We start from the raw sequence: 19758 nt of genomic DNA on the forward strand, positions 1-19758 counted from the left end.
CTGTAGTTCCTAAAATGTAAATTAGTCAAAATAATTTACACATTTCAAAGTGCCGCATTGAGGCACATAATATATTTCCGGGGATTTATTCAATTTTTAATTAAATTTTGTGGTCGATTCTCCAGCTGTGGCCCAGATGAAAACTTGTGAAAATAAATTCAATATTAATCTGAAACGATACCACTAGATGCTTGAATGTTATTAGATTACTAGCCTAACAAAGTGTAATATGAGCTTTGAGGATAAACACGGTCATTACGTGGGAAATGGTAATTGTGTTGTGTTTCTATGCTGTGTATGCAGTATGCAGTAACTTGTATAAACGTGCTTTCTTATAGTGATCCTGCTGCCAGATCTCTCTGGGAGTCTATGCTGAACATGAAACAGAAGGAAGCTGTGATGGAAGTCAGGAGACATCTAGTGGAGTCAGCCAGCAGGGAAAAGTTGCCCTTAAAGATGAGCATGGGTGAGCATTGGTTTATGTCTAATGTACTCCTGAGTCCTTTTCCTATTCTACATTAAAGTAACATTATGGTTGGAAGAGATGGGAATAAAAGTGGGGAAAATTATTTTTCTTGCTTAGTGTTTCGTGCTTACTGGTCAGTCACTAGCAGAACTTTTCCCTATAGGAGTATTTGCATCAGCTGCGTAAAACCCATCCGTTATTGAACTTTAAAGCTGCAGACCTAGCAATATCTTACCTGGTTTTTTTAAATAAATCAATTCTGTACTATGAGATAATACTTGTAGCATTTTTTTTAAACAATTGTTAATTACATTTTTAATGTATTATAATGTAACAAGCATTTTTTGTTTCTATAGCAACCATTTACAAAGTCACATCCGCTTCCTTTTCTGAAACAGGCTCTGGCACACTCCTTTTGAGCCCCGCCCTCTCTCTAGCTAGCAGTGCACCAATTGTATCTAGTGACTACCTGGTCACATGATCGTCTCCACCCAGGCAAAATCAGTTGTTCTATCCGGCCGGTTACCCGGTTGGCACTTACCTGCAAGGTGGAGGAAGACCGCGGCGACATCTATGAAGAGCAGCAGAGGTCCTGTGGCGGTGTCAGCATCAGGAGTGTTTATTCAGCCATCGTGGGAGCAGCAGGAATCCATTTCACAGCACAGCAGCAGGTAAGCAGTGTGAGCCGGGGAACCATGTGACCAGAGCAGGAGCGTTCCTATTGGATAGCCGGCTGTCCAATAGGAACGCTCCTGCTCCTGTCACATGGTTCCCGGCTCACACTGCTTACCTGTTGCTGTGCTGTGTAATGGATTCCTGCTGCTCCCACGCCGGCTGAAGACACACCTCTGATGCTGACACCGCCACAGGACCTCTGCTGCTCCTCATAGACGTCTTCCGTCGCTGGCTACAGGTAAGTGATGTGATGTATTTTCAGCTGCTCTGACATTACTCGGTGCCGGGTATTACCGAAGCCGGGCCCACTTCTCAGTTGCCGGGTCCGTGTAATGTCTGGGTAGCTGAAAACGTGTCGGGTAACACCGGGTAATTTCCGAGTATCCTGTACATCACTAATCTTTGGTCCTGTTCTGCTGAGGTGAACCCCCGAGCCGAATCTTTGCCGATTGAGCAGCAACTTAGCTAATTATTATTTTTTTTTAAACGGCGGCTTGGACTGCTGCTTTAACTCACTCATAACCAATTTGAACAAGTCAGTCTTCCTTGCACTTATTGTTACTGCCAATTCTATTTTATATCCATGCCTCCATTCACGATTATGGGTTATGTTTAGGGATATCATACCAGACAGCACAAGGGCTGTTTAGTATGACATAATAAAGATGTGTTTTATTTCTGGCACTGTATCTCCTGGCATATTTGGTGTGCGTGGGATAGGATTCGCCTAGCGTAGAGGGAAAAAAGTTTCTCTAACTCACAGCGTACCACAATACATTTTGCTTTTCAAACAATGTGCTGTGCGTCACGATTTGTGGCGTCAAGTTACTGAAGGTTTGAAGGGATATCGCGGTTTAGTAACTCTCTTGCTTTAATGTTTTGTATTGTCAACATAAAGCAAAGTACGCCGTTTCTTAACAGATGTGCATTATTTAACACTACAAAATATCTCTGTTGCCAACGTCTGTACAGGGGGACAAATGGGAGAGGAACAGCTGATCAGCAGGAAAAGCTTGTTTTATTTTAAAACTCATCTGATCATGAAGGCGATCAGTAATTATTTGATGTATCGTCGGTTCCACGTGACGATGAAAAATGTCCAGCGAGGTCACCAACGGGAAGTTAAAACCGCCATCTTCTGATGACGACCTAAAGGATCCGTTCAGTGGTAACCTCATTGCCTATTAAAGCAGTTGAATCCGGGTTCAAATGCCAGTGTCCGCTTCCCTTGCCGCCCCCTGGCAGTGGAGGGGTTAATAGGGGAGACTGCCAAACCATTTTATGTCTAGTGTTGTTTTGCAATAATAAATAGTCTTGTAGCCTGCCCTGAAATGCAAGTGGCTCTTTGTAAACTGTTGCTGCCTATTTGCTTTCTTGCAGCTCGCATGGAATTGATGCAGTAAGCGGAAGGGTCAATACGCTTTGCAGCAATGCACTGTGCCAGGGTTCATGTGTCACTTAATCTTTTATGTTCCTTCAATAAGAAAATTTGTTTATTTTGTTTAGCTACTTGATAACCTATTATTATTCTTGTAAAGCACAAACTTATCAATTACATTCTGACGTGTCTGTTGCGTTACTGCAGGAGTTAACGTCTTCACTGCTGGAGGCTTCCACAGCATATTGCCAGGCTTTAGGTTCTCACGAGGAAAGTTGGGGATTTTGTGGGATGCGTGTGGGACTTGGCCGATGCATGCGTGTGCCTGGGAAGTAGCAGTATGAGGAGTACTCTTATCTCACTGCAGAGGAACAAAGACACAAGATTGAGCCTGGCTGTCTCATATGTTTTAGATGCAAAGAAAACCTTCTCTTCCGTAAGGCCCCGTTCACAAAGCGCACTTGGCGACGCTGTGTGCGCAAGTCCACGCGTGTGCGCCTCCGTCTGCTAGGCGATGTGTGATCATCCCCAGCAGACGGAATGATCAGACAGGTGCGGGTGCCCTCCGCCGTTCCCCTAGTGTGTCGGTCCCCCCCCCCCCCTTCCTCTCCCTTTTTTAAAATTATTATACTGGGGGGTGGGGGGCTGTGTAAACATAAAAAGAAAAGTGTGTGTGTGTGTGTGTGTGTGTGTGTGTGTGTGTGTGTGTGTGTGTGCGCGTCAGGGAGTTGCCGAGTCTCTGTTCACTTTCAGCAGCCAATGCATTGATTGGCTGCTGAAACTGACGTCACGCTGCTGCCAGGAATCACACTTTCAAAAGGCTCCCGCGACTGCAGCAGCGTAGACACCGTGCTTTACAGCCAATGGTAGTTTCAGGAGTGAACACTACCATTGGCCGGCAGGCGTTGGTGACGAGTGCGCATGCGTGAGCGAACATTGCGAAGTACGCAGTGTGAACGGGGCCTATGGGGCAAGGTGAGACTGTGCAGGGCGAGCAGACAAAGAGCTGAAACCAAGACAGACATGAGATCCTGGCAAACTAGAAGCAGTGGCATGTTTTACTACATTAATGGGGCAGTCCCTCGGGAGGCAAAAGTGAACTAAAGACCGTGGCATATTTAATCAGTTTAATGCAGATGACACAAATCAGACAAATATACAGATGTAGCCAAGGTTATTGCACTCGCTCAGAATGCAGAATGTCACAGATTCCTCATAAAATTAAATTGGAAGTGATTACGCAGAATATCACAGAATATCCCAACCATCATTCGCCAGAGGTTGAAATAACTCTGGCTCCATCTGCAGTATTTTGGAATAGATTTTTTTTTTAAACTTTTAGTAGGATAAACAAAAACTTGTACGGTTTATACAATCTTTATCCTAAATCCTTTTGGTGATCAGACTGTCAGTCAAAACAAGAGGTGAATTGGAGTGTTTGTTCTGTACATTGTTTGTATCGTAATTACAGTATGAAGCCATCTTTAGTCAAGTAGATAAACACATCAACACCTTTTTCCCCACTGTGTGGGATTGCCCCTATTGGTACAATTTGTGAACTAATGGACTGTGATTTGGGTGAAGAAACCCTTAAAAACCTAATTTTCAGGCTCCACCGTTCATACACGCAGACTGTGTCGGCCATCATGCACGCACCCTGTGTCGGCCGTCGTGCACGCACCCCGTGTCGGCCATCGTGCACGCACCCCGTGTCGGCCGTCGTGTCTGCCATCGTGCACGCACCCCGTGTCGGCCATCGTGCACGTACCCCGTGTCGGCCATCGTGCACGCACCCCGTGTCGGCCATCGTGCACGCACCCCGTGTCGGCCATCGTGCACGCACCCCGTGTCGGCCATCGTGCACGCACCCCGTGTCGTCCATCGTGCACGCACCCCGTGTCGGCCAACGTGCACGCACCCCGTGTCGGCCAACGTGCACGCACCCCGTGTCGGCCAACGTGCACGCACCCCGTGTCGGCCATATGATGACCTGTAAAAAGTGTTTAGTCCGAGTCCTCATTCCTATTACGGTTTAGGACATTGGGTCGCGGCCGTTTCGTGGCCGCCGGCGCTTCGCAGTGACTCACCATGCTGCCGGAAGTTTCTGCAGCCGGCCACTATGCCGCTAAGTACCTAAACCCCCTACCTTAAGCCCTTACCCTAAACCCTCTACCCTAACCGCTAAAACCCCTTAAATTAACCCCCTGCCCTAAGCAGTAATAAAACATACCTTATAAGTGGCCGGCGGCGTGGTCTCCAGCAGTGGATCAATTGAGGAGGCGGGTTTGCAGCAGGGGATCAGCTGAAGCGGTGGGGATTCCAGCAGTGGATCAGCTGAGGCGGCGGGGATTCCAGCAGTGGATCAGCTGAGGCGGCGGGGATTCCAGCAGTGGATCAGCTGAGGCGGCGGGGATTCCAGCAGTGGATCAGCTGAGATGGCGAGCCATTTGGACGCGGTAAAACGGTCAAAACCAAATGTCCCGTTCCGTTCCTATTATTTATGCAAGTGGAATCCACAGACATTTTGAAGGGCTGACCCATACACTTTTCATGAAGTGGGAGGCAGCCAACTTTGCTTTCTAATGTAATTTACAATAATGGAAGTATTGCATATCAGATGGGCTGTAGTGCATTGAAATTAATTTGTAATCCTTCAAACGTCTGCACAAATCTTTCTCCATCCCTCTTTGTTCACCCAATGTTTGTTTATGTTATTTGAGATGAATGGGCTAGGTTTGTATTATGTTCAGGGGAGAAGTCTTTTACATATTCGGGCAACTAAATGCATTTTTTTGAAAATAATTTCTGCGTGTTACCCTGCAAACATGGCAACCTCATACCTACAGGGCTTTTACTTACCTCTTTGTATGATTCCTCTCTGTTTGAGCAGGAGATGCACTTTTCCTTCCGCTTGCTTACTCCTGTGGCAGAGACTAGGGGTGCATCATTTATGATCCTAACATCATAGCACAGGACCATATGTGCAATGTTGAAGGATGTGGTTAAAGAAAAACATACTCCCTTTTCGAGGGAAATAAAAGTGCAATTTAAGAATGATCACACTTGTTTAAAGCTGCAACTCCACATTGCTTAATTTCATTGACAAAGTATTTGATGTAGGACCCAGTTAGCTTTCAGGGCTCCAGTCACCTGAACTTTGTTCATCCCAGGTATCCCCAGTCTGGATAAAGATAGCCTATGTAAGAACCCGGTTAGTGAACTGGTCAGTAATGATAATGTCAACAACCAACAGGAGACTACCTGGCAGGCACCTACAAAGCGTGAAGATACTGTCAAAAAATGTCTTGAGTTTGATTTGGACCATTTAACTACGGGATAGACTTACTTTAACCGCACAGTCTAGCTGATCTGTTACATAGAGTCAAGCACTAGAGCCTGCTGAGGACAAAGATAACCTTTTGGGACAGCCGGTAATCTGGGTCTGGAACAGAGATCTAAGGCGAGCAGAAGAAGTTGAAGAGAGTTGAGCAACAGAGAAGTGGGAAAAAGATACTGAATTGGTTGCTTAACCTTTTGGAATAGCATAAACCTGTTATCCTTTTCCTCAGTGCTGCCATGTAAAATATCAGTAGAAGACGTGGGAAAATGGGCAAGTTTATCTTTTTCACAAGATTATGAAAGAGAGATTAAGAATCAGTTTCAATATACTTAAATGTAATTTTTTTTTTTAATGTAACATTTGAGTATAATTCCTATAGAGTACATACTGTATTTTAACATAAATATTTTAGAGCACCTGCTTTTAATTTAGCAGAGACTTACCAGTATTTGGCCTGGTGATATAAATAACACTAGCGACTCTTTGTGGTGGGCCCCAGGTAAGCATTTAAAGAGGGTCTTTAAGTGTTTAACCATGTTGTTGATCAAGGTCTCCCAGGGTCATGCACTTCTGTTACAGTGTGTTCCTAAAATTTAGCAGTAATACCAGTTGAATTTTTGAAATACAAATTAGAATTATACCTAGCACGGGACCCCAAACCAAATTAAAACCACAGGGAGTTGATTATCTAGTTCACTTTACTCATCACGGTCCTATGGCTGGTCATCTTCTACCGACAATGCTGGCCTGCTGCCCCATATATTTCTTGGGCACCCAGCTACTCCTCTCTGCTACATCCACTGGGGACCTATCTGCTCCCACACACGTGGCATCCAAAATCTTTCATCCCACAAGCACTCATCAGTCCACTCCTGTCCCCCACCAATACTCATATAGTGGACACAAACACATTCACAGGCCACACTGCTGCCCCCATACATATTGGTGCTTTGATGTATTTATCATCCTGCTTCTCTGTACAGCCTGAAACTCTTTAGTGAGCACTCGGACGCACATGCAACACACTCGTCTGCATCCATTCATGCACACTCGCCCGTACACACATTCAGGAAATCAGTATCACTGCCTGTGACTTAACGCACAAGGCTCCCACAAGACTACCACCAAACTGATCTATAGATCCATCAGGAAACACTGATGATCTCTCTTACATGTGAAGCGCCACTCTGAATTACAGTTGACTTTCACCGGCCCGATAAATACATAAGATTGAATGGAAACTGCAACCAGAAAAGTAAATGGGTTAATCACCAGGGAGGAAACTGCAGCCAGGGCACTTTGTTTTGAGTTTTGCTCTTTGGAAAGCTCTGCTCTTCACGTAGCCAACTAACCTCTCTGCCAAATTGTAGCCTGGGCACTGCTCAGATACAGCTGCCAACCATCCGGCTTTGAAACTCTGTGAGTTCAGACCACCATAGATGTTAGATGGGAGAGCTGTCTGAAGGCCGCAAGTCACGTTCTGCGTTTTTCTGATCTTTCGGAGTTAACGTTAAAATATGCAGGTACGTAACTACATTTCCAACCAGTGCATCGGGATGTGCCATGCTGTACTGTGGAATTAGAGCGTACCACCTCAAATATTAATTTGTAGGCAGGACCGGATTACCCAATCACGTGCTTACGGCTAATCACGTGCTTACGGCACCAGCAAAGCAAAGGCACCACAAGAATTCGATTTTTTTTTTAAGAATTTGATATTTCAAAAAAAGCATTGAAGTAGTCACCATGGGAAAAAGCAAAACTTTGTTGGGTTTTCTTACACTCCACTGTATACTCATTTCCCCATTTTTCTGTTCTCTTTTATAACTTATCCCCACCTAAACCAAGGGGTGTACTACTGACGTAGATCGAAATAATGCGATGAAATCGGATCCTGTCGTGTTGCAATCAATTTATGTTTAATTATTGATATATTTTTCTGAATTGTATATAATTTTTTTATTTTTTTATTTCTTGTATATTATGTATACAGAAAACTGGTAACATTGGCCCTTTGTGGACAACTTTGGCCCACCATGCAAAAAAAGTTGAGCAAGTTTTAATCGAATATTAAGCGCGAAATTTGGAAAATTTGTACGTGTTGATTTGTAGGCCACAATAGTTGCAACATCTGCCGTTTCTAATATCATTCTCATTTTCACCGTTAGATGTCAGGACCGACGCCATTTTATATGTTCGGCCTGTATGGCTCGTTGCTGCATCCCTACTACGCGGCCAGTGCCAGGCTTTGCGTAACCACCACATTTAGCTTCATCTAATTTCGGTATGGTTTTGGGCCATAGAAATGTTAGAATCCCTGTACTAAGAATTTGTTTCAAATTTGTTTAAAAATTCAGTATTTCGTCTGTACAAAACTTTTGTCTGATTTTCAATACTGCAATTATTTTCATAGAAAATGTAAGTATTATACTGTTTTATTAGTAACTTAAAAACGTAATGGTAATAATTTCAAATATTTATGCGTTCTGTATACATTTTTGGTAAATCAAAAATGAAACCGTTTTTATTGAAATTGTAAAAAAAAAAATGGCTATTTTAATTTCAGCCTTGGCCAGGCTCCCTGATGGCGTGCTGAGGCGCAGGGAAAGTGGGTGCTTTCCCTGGCCTTGCGGTTGCTTACCGCACGCGCTGTCAGCGGGCCGTCAGGGGGCGGGCCGGGGGCGGGCACGTCACTGGCCAGAGGCGGGCCAGTGACGTCACGGAGCTGGTTCGCCCTCATTGGGCGAACCGCTCACGTGACCTGCCTGTCGCGCCGGCAAGCGGGGGAATTTTAAACTCCCCTAAGACCTGCGCTTCCGCTCTAATTGCGGCTGTAGGGTATCAGTGCTAAGCGGAAGCGTGCTTCAGCAAGCAAGCGCTAAACATGGCCGAGGCCTAAGTTTTGTCATTTCGAAAAATACAAATTTATTTTACGGTTTAGTATGGTTTTTATTTTAAATTACATATGGGAGGCATCGTAATCTTTTCAGCGCTTAGGGCTTCTAAATGTCTTAATCCGGCCCTGTTTGTAGGCATGATCATTTTAAATCGTCAACATGAGATTTGTTTAACGCCATCATGTAACTATGTAACTATGTAACTATATAATAGCAAATAGAGATATCACTTGTGAGCACATTCACATTTCTCAGACAGGTCTGCAACCTGGCTCTTCCCCATTATCTCATAGCATACAGCGCTTCCACTGCACCTTGGGATTCTGGGAAATTACATGCAAATGAGGACTGTGTCACCTTTTGCTTCAAATCCATTTTAACATGGACCCTTATGAACTTATGCCTGCCGTATTACACGGATTTTAAGTACAGCCAGTACACTTTTTCACAGACAGCTATTTTGACCTTTTGGGTCTGATTAGTGCGAGGTTGGTTATACAGCTCAACCCCGTTATAGCGCGATCCGCTACAACGCGAATCCGCTTATAACGCGGTCTGAGCATGGCTCCCGATTTGAAATCTGCCTTACCGGCATATAGATCTCTCTCCTCACTTCATAGGGCTGTATACACGTGCTAGTCTCTCTGCTCTTCCGTCGTGTGCTGCGTCATTGACTACCGGACACATACAATTTGAACATTAAAATACATTTTGTATAAAACACATGCAGGGTTCGAACTCAGGACCTTTTAATACCAATGCCTTACCTCTTACCTCTACACCATAGGCTTGGTGTGACAAAACATAACCTATAAATAGTGAGCGAGCAGAGAGATGAGCACGTGCAGAGCTAGATGCCGGTGAAATTTTAACGCAACCTGGTTATAACGCGGTCTCGGGGTTGTGGACCCCAAGGACCGCGTTATAATGGGGTTCAGCTGTACTGACTGGTTTTGATTCAAGAAGGTTATCATGGAAAAAATATGGAATTTCCGTAATTATCATTGTGGTTCACAAACTTTTTCTCGCCACTGTATACAGTATTTGCATTTCTCGTGGCTTGGAGCAGGGGTGCTCAACTTCAGCCCTCAAGCCCCTCCCCCCAACAGATCAGGTTGTCAGGATATCACAAGCCAGCACAGGTGGCTCAATCAGAGTCTGTCTTTGACTGAGCCTCTGATCGAGCCACCTGTGAAGCGGGAATATCTTGAAAAGCTGACCTGTTGGGGACAGGCTTGAGGACTGGAATTGAGCACCCCTGGCATAGAGCAAAAGTAAAGTATTCCAGGTGATTTAAAACCGCTGAGCCTTCACTGTGCACAATGGCGCACACTCGCCGTTCCCAGATATTTCAACACAATTAAATAATTTAGTCATATAACCTGATCTCTATGTTTCTAATCTTTGTTTCAAAAGCCAAAGTATACTTCTATCTTCCAAATTTAAACCGCCAGGTCTTAGGCCGCGTTTATAGTGCCGGCGACGTCTCCCAAAAGTAAATGCATTGTCGCCGCCACGTGCGCTTATTGTAAGGGCGACGGGGCGACGCGATTTTTGGAAGCCGGGAATATTTGATTTTTCAGGGGCTGTCGCCTCATGACAGCCCCTGAACCAATCAATGCCCTTGTCGCCTGCGATGCCGCCGCAAAGCAAAATACAATTTTTGCTAGCGCCGAAGGCAAAGGGTGACATCATGCATCACCGTCGCGGGCACTATACGCGCGGCCTTAGTTTGAACAGTAGAAACATTCCCAAATTGCTGAGTTTATAAAGCAGTTATTAGAAAATGGACAACTATAGCAATTTGCAAGAATCTCTCAAATGTTACATAGTTACATGGTAGATGATGTTGAAAAAAGACATGCGGCCATCAGGTTCAACCTATGCTAAATGTAGACAACAGATACTTTATCCTATGTAGCATTGTTGCCCCCCCCCCCCCCCACTGCCCTCTGGGAGATTTTGCCTAGGCTACAGGTCCGTGTGGTGTTGGTTACCTGCGAGTGTCCAGGAGAGATGAGCCTCCGCGATGTTGTGGGGAACAGGACAGGCTTTAGGTGATTCTCAGGTTTTTTCATTGTTTGACAGCGCTTCCAGTCACAGTAGGCTCCAGCAGAGCTGGAGACAGTCCCTACCTTGATAGTCTTTTCTCCTTTACTTCTGTCCAATAGACTGCGACTTAATCGGAAGTATATCAAAAGGATCTTTGTTTGGTGCAGCCACTGCAGGTGGTATTACAGCGTTTGCATCCTTGTGGAGAATGGGTTCCAGTGACATATCATCCAATGATATCTCATAAGGGGGGAAATAAATTCCTTCCTGACTCTCAGAATTGGCAATCTGATTACTCCCTGGATCAACATCCTTCCCACGTTTACTTATTTGGTATATCCCTGTATACCTCTTCTTTCTAAAAACATATCCAACCTTTTTTTGAACAAATCTATTGTATCTGCCATCAGTCTTCATGGGTAATAAATTCCACATTTTAACTGCCCTTACTGTAAAGAACCCTTTCCTTTGTTGCTGGTGAAATCTCCTTTCCTCCAACCTTAAGAGATGACCCCGAGTCCTTTGTACTGCCCGTGGGATGACTAGGTCTTTTGAAAGCTCCTTGTACTGTCCCCGAATATATTTGTATATAGTTATCATATCCTCTCTTAGACGCCTCTTTTCTAATGTAAATAAATCTAATTTAGCTAGCCTCTCCTCATAAGTTAGATTGTCCGTCCCCTTTATTAATTTGGTGGCTCTTCTCTGCACTCTCTCTAGTTCCAGAATGTCTTTTCTAAGGAGTGGTGCCCAAAATTGTACTCCATAATCAAGGTGTGGTCTTACTAATGCTTTGTAAAGGGGCATAATTATGTTTACTTCCCTTCCATCCATTGTCTGTTTAATGCAAGATAAGATCTTGTTTGCCTTTGCAGCTACTGCATGACATTGGGCACTATTGCTAAGCCTGCTGTCTACAAGCACTCCTAAATCCTTCTCCATCAAGGATTCCCCCAATATATCTCCATTTAATGTGTAAGTCGCCTTTTTATTCTTGCTTCCCAAATGCATAACCTTACATTTATCTGTATTAAACCTCATCTGCCATTTACCTGCCCACGTTTCTAGTCTCTCCAAGTCCTTCTGAAGAGAAATTACATCCTGCTCTGATTCTATTACCTTACACAATTTAGTATCATCAGCAAAGATGGAGATTTGCTCTTGATGCCAACCTCAAGGTCATTAATAAACAAGTTAAAAAGCAGGTGTCCCAGTACCGATCCCTGAGCTACTCCCGACCTTGGCCCTAAATGTTATTTAGCATCTGTCTGCCTCTTAAGGGCCGTTCTATACTGGTTGCGAACTCGCGTGCACGTGCCGCATGCTTTTTGTTTGTATAGAATCTCAGTGCTGTCAGGAGCGACAAGTACTGTGTGTGTGTGTGTGTGTGTGTGTGTGTGTGTGTGTGTGTGTGTGTGTGTGTGTGTGTGTGTGTGTGTGTGTGTGTAGATTGTGTGTGTGAAATAATGGTGTAAATAAGATTTTTTTAAAACAAAAACAATTTGAATAAATAATGTTTTATTTGTGTACTTATTGACACACACACACACACACACACACACACACACATACACACATACATTTGAGCGCTGGTAGCGGCGCAAAATCATCCCTCTCACCGTCTTCGCCGCTGTCTGTCGGCTCCCCGCTCCCTGCCGTGCGCGCGGATCTTGTGTAGCCATCTATAACTGCCGTGCGCACGCCCGGCGTAGCACGCCCCGGCACTATAGAACCAGCCTAACACCGTACAACATAAACTACTCAATCATTTCACAATGGAGCACATATTCAGGACAAATATAAAAAATGAAAGGTTATTTATGAAAGAGAGTTTTTTTTAATTTATTTTTTGCGCACAGTTAAGTGAGATTGCAATGTGTAACTAAAGCTTCTGAGAACTGTATGATCGTTTGTAATAATGTTTCATCTTTTATCCCTAGTGTTTACCAACTTTTAGTTTGGGCCTGCAGTATGCAGCTCTCTGAAATCTTCTGTACCTAATAAATCACGTGTAGGGTATTTCTGCTGTCTCTGTAGTACAGGAGAGCTCAACTCCAGTTCTCAAAACCCTCCAGCAGGTCATGTTTGTAGGATATCCCTGCTTCAGCACATGTTCAGAGCCACTGATTGAGCCACCTGCACTGAAGAAGGGATATCCTTGAAACCTGACCTGTTTGGGGGGCCATGAGTACAAGAATTGAAGACCCCTGCTGTAGTAGACCATCCGCTAGTGTCCGTGTCTGCCAGCCCATTTTGCCAGCAGGCCACGTTCCTTCTTTGCAGAAACTGATGCTTGCAAAGCACAGCGTGGAATACCTTTCATGTGGCAACGTACTTCCTTTCATCTCGTGTCAAATATTTTCTAACATGTCTCCATAAAACCACTGCAAAACAAAGCCAGCTTTGTTTCCACACAACGTCTGGAACTTTTCAAGATTTCTGCATTCTTGTTGGGTAACTGTTTGCTATTTTTAGCCGCCCCCGCCGCCCCCAATTCATCGTTTTTACCCCTTGCTTGTACAGTGACAAAATCGCAGCCCTCGTCAGTATCCCATAAGCACATACTGTATATTGTGTTTTCGTTGAACAGTCATTTCGAGAGCATTGTGAATGTTTACTTATTTACCTAAATAAAAGGTGGGTACAACAATTACAATGGTTCTTCAAAATATTACATGTCCTAGGCTGTGTGCTGCGGAGCAGTATTCCTCTACGGAACGGGCCTACCTAGGCTGTGTGCTGCGGAGCCGTATTCCTCTATGGAACGGGCCTACCTAGGCTGTGTGCTGCGGAGCAGTATTCCTCTACGGAACGGGCCTACCTAGGCTGTGTGCTGCGGAGCCGTATTCCTCTATGGAACGGGCCTACCTAGGCTGTGTGCTGCGGAGCAGTATTCCTCTATGGAACGGGCCTACCTAGGCTGTGTGCTGCGGAGCCGTATTCCTCTATGGAACGGGCCTACCTAGGCTGTGTGCTGCGGAGCCGTATTCCTCTACGGAACGGGCCTACCTAGGCTGTGTGCTGCGGAGCTGTATTCCTCTACGGAACGGGCCTACCTAGGCTGTGCGCTGCGGAGCAGTATTCCTCTATGGAACGGGCCTACCTAGGCTGTGTGCTGCGGAGCAGTATTCCTCTACGGAACGGGCCTACCTAGGCTGTGTGCTGCGGAGCCGTATTCCTCTACGGAACGGGCCTACCTAGGCTGTGTGCTGCGGAGCCGTATTCCTCTACGGAACGGGCCTACCTAGGCTGTGTGCTGCGGAGCAGTATTCCTCTACGGAACGGGCCTACCTAGGCTGTGTGCTGCGGAGCCGTATTCCTCTACGGAACGGGCCTACCTAGGCTGTGTGCTGCGGAGCCGTATTCCTCTACGGAACGGGCCTACCTAGGCTGTGTGCTGCGGAGCAGTATTCCTCTACAGAACGGGCCTACCTAGGCTGTGTGCTGCGGAGCCATATTCCTCTACGGAACGGGCCTACCTAGGCTGTGTGCTGCGGAGCCGTATTCCTCTACGGAACGGGCCTACCTAGGCTGTGTGCTGCGGAGCCGTATTCCTCTATGGAACGGGCCTACCTAGGCTGTGTGCTGCGGAGCAGTATTCCTCTATGGAACGGGCCTACCTAGGCTGTGTGCTGCGGAGCAGTATTCCTCTGCGGAACGGGCCTACCTAGGCTGTGTGCTGCGGAGCTGTATTCCTCTACGGAACGGGCCTACCTAGTCTGTGTGCTGCGGAGCAGTATTCCTCTACGGAACGGGCCTACCTAGGCTGTGCGCTGCGGAGCAGTATTCCTCTATGGAACGGGCCTACCTAGGCTGTGTGCTGCGGAGCAGTATTCCTCTACGGAACGGGCCTACCTAGGCTGTGTGCTGCGGAGCCGTATTCCTCTACGGAACGGGCCTACCTAGGCTGTGTGCTGCGGAGCCGTATTCCTCTACGGAACGGGCCTACCTAGGCTGTGTGCTGCGGAGCAGTATTCCTCTACGGAACGGGCCTACCTAGGCTGTGTGCTGCGGAGCCGTATTCCTCTACGGAACGGGCCTACCTAGGCTGTGTGCTGCGGAGCCGTATTCCTCTACGGAACGGGCCTACCTAGGCTGTGTGCTGCGGAGCAGTATTCCTCTATGGAACGGGCCTACCTAGGCTGTGTGCTGCGGAGCCGTATTCCTCTACGGAACGGGCCTACCTAGGCTGTGTGCTGCGGAGCCGTATTCCTCTACGGAACGGGCCTACCTAGGCTGTGTGCTGCGGAGCCGTATTCCTCTACGGAACGGGCCTACCTAGGCTGTGTGCTGCGGAGCCGTATTCCTCTACGGAACGGGCCTACCTAGGCTGTGTGCTGCGGAGCAGTATTCCTCTATGGAACGGGCCTACCTAGGCTGTGTGCTGCGGAGCCGTATTCCTCTACGGAACGGGCCTACCTAGGCTGTGTACTGCGGAGCAGTATTCCTCTACGGAACGGGCCTACCTAGGCTGTGTGCTGCGGAGCCGTATTCCTCTACGGAACGGGCCTACCTAGGCTGTGTGCTGCGGAGCCGTATTCCTCTACGGAACGGGCCTACCTAGGCTGTGTGCTGCGGAGCAGTATTCCTTTGTGGAACGGGCCTACCTAGGCTGTGTGCTGCGGAGCAGAATTCCTCTACGGAACGGGCCTACCTAGGCTGTGTGCTGCGGAGCAGAATTCCTCTACGGAACGGGCCTACCTAGGCTGTGTGCTGCAGAGCCGTATTCCTCTACGGAACGGGCCTACCTAGGCTGTGTGCTGCGGAGCAGTATTCCTCTATGGAACGGGCCTACCTAGGCTGTGTGCTGCGGAGCAGTATTCCTCTATGGAACGGGCCTACCTAGGCTGTGCGCTGCGGAGCAGTATTCCTCTATGGAACGGGCCTACCTAGGCTGTGTGCTGCGGAGCAGTATTCCTCTATGGAACGGGCCTACCTAGGCTGTGTGCTGCGGAGCCGTATTCCTCTACGGAACGGGCCTACCTAGGCTGTGTGCTGCGGAGCCGTATTCCTCTACGGAACGGGCCTACCTAGGCTGTGTGCTGCGGAGCCGTATTCCTCTGCGGAACGGGCCTACCTAGTCTGTGTGCTGCGGAGCAGTATTCCTCTACGGACCGGGCCTATCGGTGGTGTACGCTTGCTTTAACAATGTGTTTTTTTTTCTCTCAATTTGGCAGCAAGCAGCATGTCCGACATAGGAGCTGTCGTCGGTCTTTAAAGTATCCCTCTAACTCAGGTGTCTTTCACTTGCGCTCCGTTGGCCAAACCCAACCTGCGAAGAAGCAGGGAGTGACCTCGAACTGGCTGTTCCTGCTAATTTCATGGCAGTCGTTTGGGCCCTTTTTTTTTCCTTGTTTCTTTGAAACTTCCTTTTAAGCTTGGTGGTTATAAATGTATATGGTACAGATGTTATAGGCGCTTGCAAAATGTAAATATAATATATTTACTGTACATCGTCATACTCGGGGTGCTTTTTTGGCCCTCCTATTCGGAAGTATTTTCCGATCTGGACCCTTTGGAGAACTAGTTGAATAGCATTGTTGTAGAGCATCTATTAGATCTGTCATGAAGCTGCTTCTCCGTGCCGGGTAAGAGAACAGCTCCACTCAAATGCATGGGACTAAAATGTTCCCCAGCACGGTGGGGGGGAAGCAGCTTCTCAGCATATTGAACAATGGTCTAATATACTTAGTGCAGCGCAACAACCTTTGTCACCAACGGCTATTTTCGCCGGGATTTACAAAGGTCCGATACACCCCAATCACACGTTGACTTGAATGACAGTTAACCTGTTATCGTGTTGAGATAACTCTTATTAGTCAATCTCTCCCCTTTGTGAGCAAGGAATCCTATTTTCACAGATTAATTTATAGGATACATTTTTGGGGGCAGGAATAGGTATTGCAGAGATGCATAGCCGCTTTGGTACTAAAGAAAACTCGATCCGCTGGCAAGTAGCACGAATTCTAAGGGGAAATCTCATATACTGTAATACCTAACTTATGAAGAACGTGGATGTTGGTTCAGGTATAGGTGACCTGAAAAATAAATGGCATTCCTAAATGTGTTGTCAGCTATTGTATGCAAAAAGCCAGGAGTCCAGGACATGAAATGTTGTGCTTTAAAATAGTACTCTTCTGGCATAAGAAAGAAGTGTAAACTTCTGTATTGAGTTATAGGGGGTTATTCATTAAAGGTGCAATCATGATCACAATCGTACGTTAATGCAGGGGTGCGCAAACTGAGGGGTGCGAGATTTTCTGAGGGGGGGGGGGGCGGCGCAGGCGGTTACAGAGGCCCCGCGCTCCTCTCTTTGACCCTGTGAAGTCATTTGATGCTGGAGACAAAGTAATGCGGGGTAGGAGCGACATGGAGGGTAGAGCAGGCAGGGGGGCGCAGACTGAAAGGTTTGCGCACCTCTGCCTTAATGAATAGTTCCCTTAGTAACATAAGTGTTGAAATTCATCAAAACATTACACTCTGGGAAGCTGCAGCAGTATCACACAGCTGGCGTCGCTCCCATTTAGTGTGGGATTCAAAATTGCTTTCACTCTGTCATCAGGGATACTGTATGGACTTGGCCTTTACAGTGCGACTCGACCTCTGGTATTTCCGGGTCATGCGCTTGCTCCTAGATTTCAGGAACTCAAGTGGAGGAGGCCCCACGTTCGATCTGGCTGGTTGCTACGTTGCAGCGGCCATCCCTATTACCCCATAGAAAACGAGCAAGTGCCTCTGACGTACCTGGTCTCTCGGAAGAGCAGCTGACATGCCGGAGCCCACGCTGTACCAGGCACGTCATTAGGGCACTGCGAAGGTTAGGTGGCCAAGAGCAACGGGCGCATTGAGGCCTGTACATCAAATCTAAATTGTATCTGTGCCAAAAAATGTTTTTATCTGATAGTCCAGTGGTGAGCAAACGGGGGGGGGGGTTGCAAGATTTTTCTGGGGGGGTGCGGTGGTTGCAGAGGCCCTGCGCTCTTCCCCAAGGCATTTAAATTAAATCTAGGGAAACTCGCGAGGCCTCTGCAACTTCACTTACCGAGATTCAGAGGCTTGGTGTGATGTGTCGCCACGGCAACGCGGTGTCAATTGATGGTGTGGAGTCGTGACATCACGTCACATCACATGACCCCTTGGCATCATTGGACGTCTGCAAAAATGGAAAGGGGTGCGCGACCACTGGAGGGAGCAGGCAGGTGGGGCGCAGCGCCAAAAGATTGCGCACCCCTCTGATAGTCCAATGTTTTTCAACAAGGGTTCCTCTGAACCCTTCGGTTCCACAGGCACCCCTAAAGGGTTCCCTGCAATTTTCTGATCATTTGAAAATTGTATCAAATACAGAAGAATTTACAATCACAAGGTTGCTTTTAGATAGGGTTCGGTGTTCCTCAGAATTTTACTTAGGGTTCCTTAACCAAAAAAAGGTTGGAAACCACTGTGGTAGTCTATCAATACATTGAATCAGGGATTTTTAGTGTGGGAAGTCGCAGAGATGAATAAGAAAAAAGTAATTATCAGTTTTTAGAACAGTACTGGAATTGTGACTGGGAATGGCATACCTGCTTTTTCTGACACATTTACCTGCTTAACATGCAATTATTTATTGTACTTTAAAACCACTGTCTCTCTGAACCAAAAGGTTCCCCAGAACTGATCTGTGGTCCCCTGACATCCGGGGATCCTCTGGTCCCTGTGGTACCAGTACCGGGCAACACTATTTAACCGTTGGATGTTAAATGACCGCGGGGTCAAGCTTGCTCCGGCGACCAATATGTAATTGTAATTTTGTTGTGTGTCAAACAGTGGCATGAAAAAAATACAAATATCTCAAAATCCTGAGAGTCCTTGGTGGTTGGAGGAGCAAAGATCAGTTCTGGGGGACTGTAAATTCATGTAAATAAAAAAAAAAATTGTATTTGGGGGTTGGGCTGCTGCTTTAAATATAAATTCATGTTTCTTTGCCTGGAGCTCAGGCACTTATTTTTCCCACAAAAACACTGCTGGATTGAAGTATTTCCCCTTCATAATTGTACTGTATGTGCAGCTATTTTCAGTAAGCCGCATTCCTTTCTGTTCTTGCTCTTTTGGTTTTTGGTTTCATTTGTCCTAAAATCTTTGCATGCTCCATTTCTTTATCCAGTAATAAAGAAAACACACCCTTCCTAGCATCTTCAAGCTTAGCTTCTCCATCCAACAAGCATTCTGTGTCTGGCTAGGGATTTTAGTAGATGCAGCCCTTGTCGATGCACTGCTGGATGAAGGCTTCCAATGATCTTTCATGTTGCAATTCCCTCTTCGAATCTTGCTCCAACAAATGTTCTGATTTCATCCTCCCATCTTGCCTTTGGTCATCGTCTTGGTCTTTTGATAACTATTGGAATCTAGTTGAGTACCACCTTTGTCCTTTCTCCTTGCGTTCTATCAGGCCCTCTGCCATGTGACAGACTTTTGTTTGCTTCTGAACCTACGTATTCTTTTTGTCTGTTCTCTGTATATAATAATAATAATATAAATTTAAAATATATATATATATATGTATATATATATATGTATATATATATATATATATATACAGTGGTTGACAAATCACCAAAAAATCTACTCGCCACACAAAAAAATCTACTCGCCACCTAGTACCAAACGTGTGCTGCTTGGGCCAATATTTACTCGCCCGGGGGTTAAATCCACTCGCCCGGGGCGAGCAAATGTATAGGTTTGTCGAACACTGTATATATATATATAATATATGCCATACTGCTGGACCAGTACTTTAACATATATATAGGATATGGTGCTTGGGTTCTGTATACACAATGCATCACCACTGAGCTAGGCAGATTTACAGGTGAATTCGCCACAGTAAGGGATGTGAAGAACATTTGCGAATCCTTTTGACATTGGGACTATTCGGAGTTTAGTGAATTGCAGGTACACACTTAATTAGCCT

General features: G+C 46.2%; 1 protein-coding gene across 1 annotated transcript in view; it reads left to right on the forward strand.

Annotated features, from left to right (window-relative positions):
- Nucleotides 1-19758, forward strand: part of SCFD2 (sec1 family domain containing 2) — a 644096-nt gene that overhangs the window by 35439 nt on the left and 588899 nt on the right. Inside the window, exon 3 of the mRNA XM_075566606.1 lies at nucleotides 339-466. Coding sequence (XP_075422721.1) covers nucleotides 339-466 — 128 coding nt within the window. The remainder of the gene's footprint in view (nucleotides 1-338; nucleotides 467-19758) is intronic.

The sequence above is a fragment of the Ascaphus truei genome, chromosome 1, assembly GCF_040206685.1.
Source record: "Ascaphus truei isolate aAscTru1 chromosome 1, aAscTru1.hap1, whole genome shotgun sequence".
Classification (NCBI taxonomy): domain Eukaryota; kingdom Metazoa; phylum Chordata; class Amphibia; order Anura; family Ascaphidae; genus Ascaphus; species Ascaphus truei.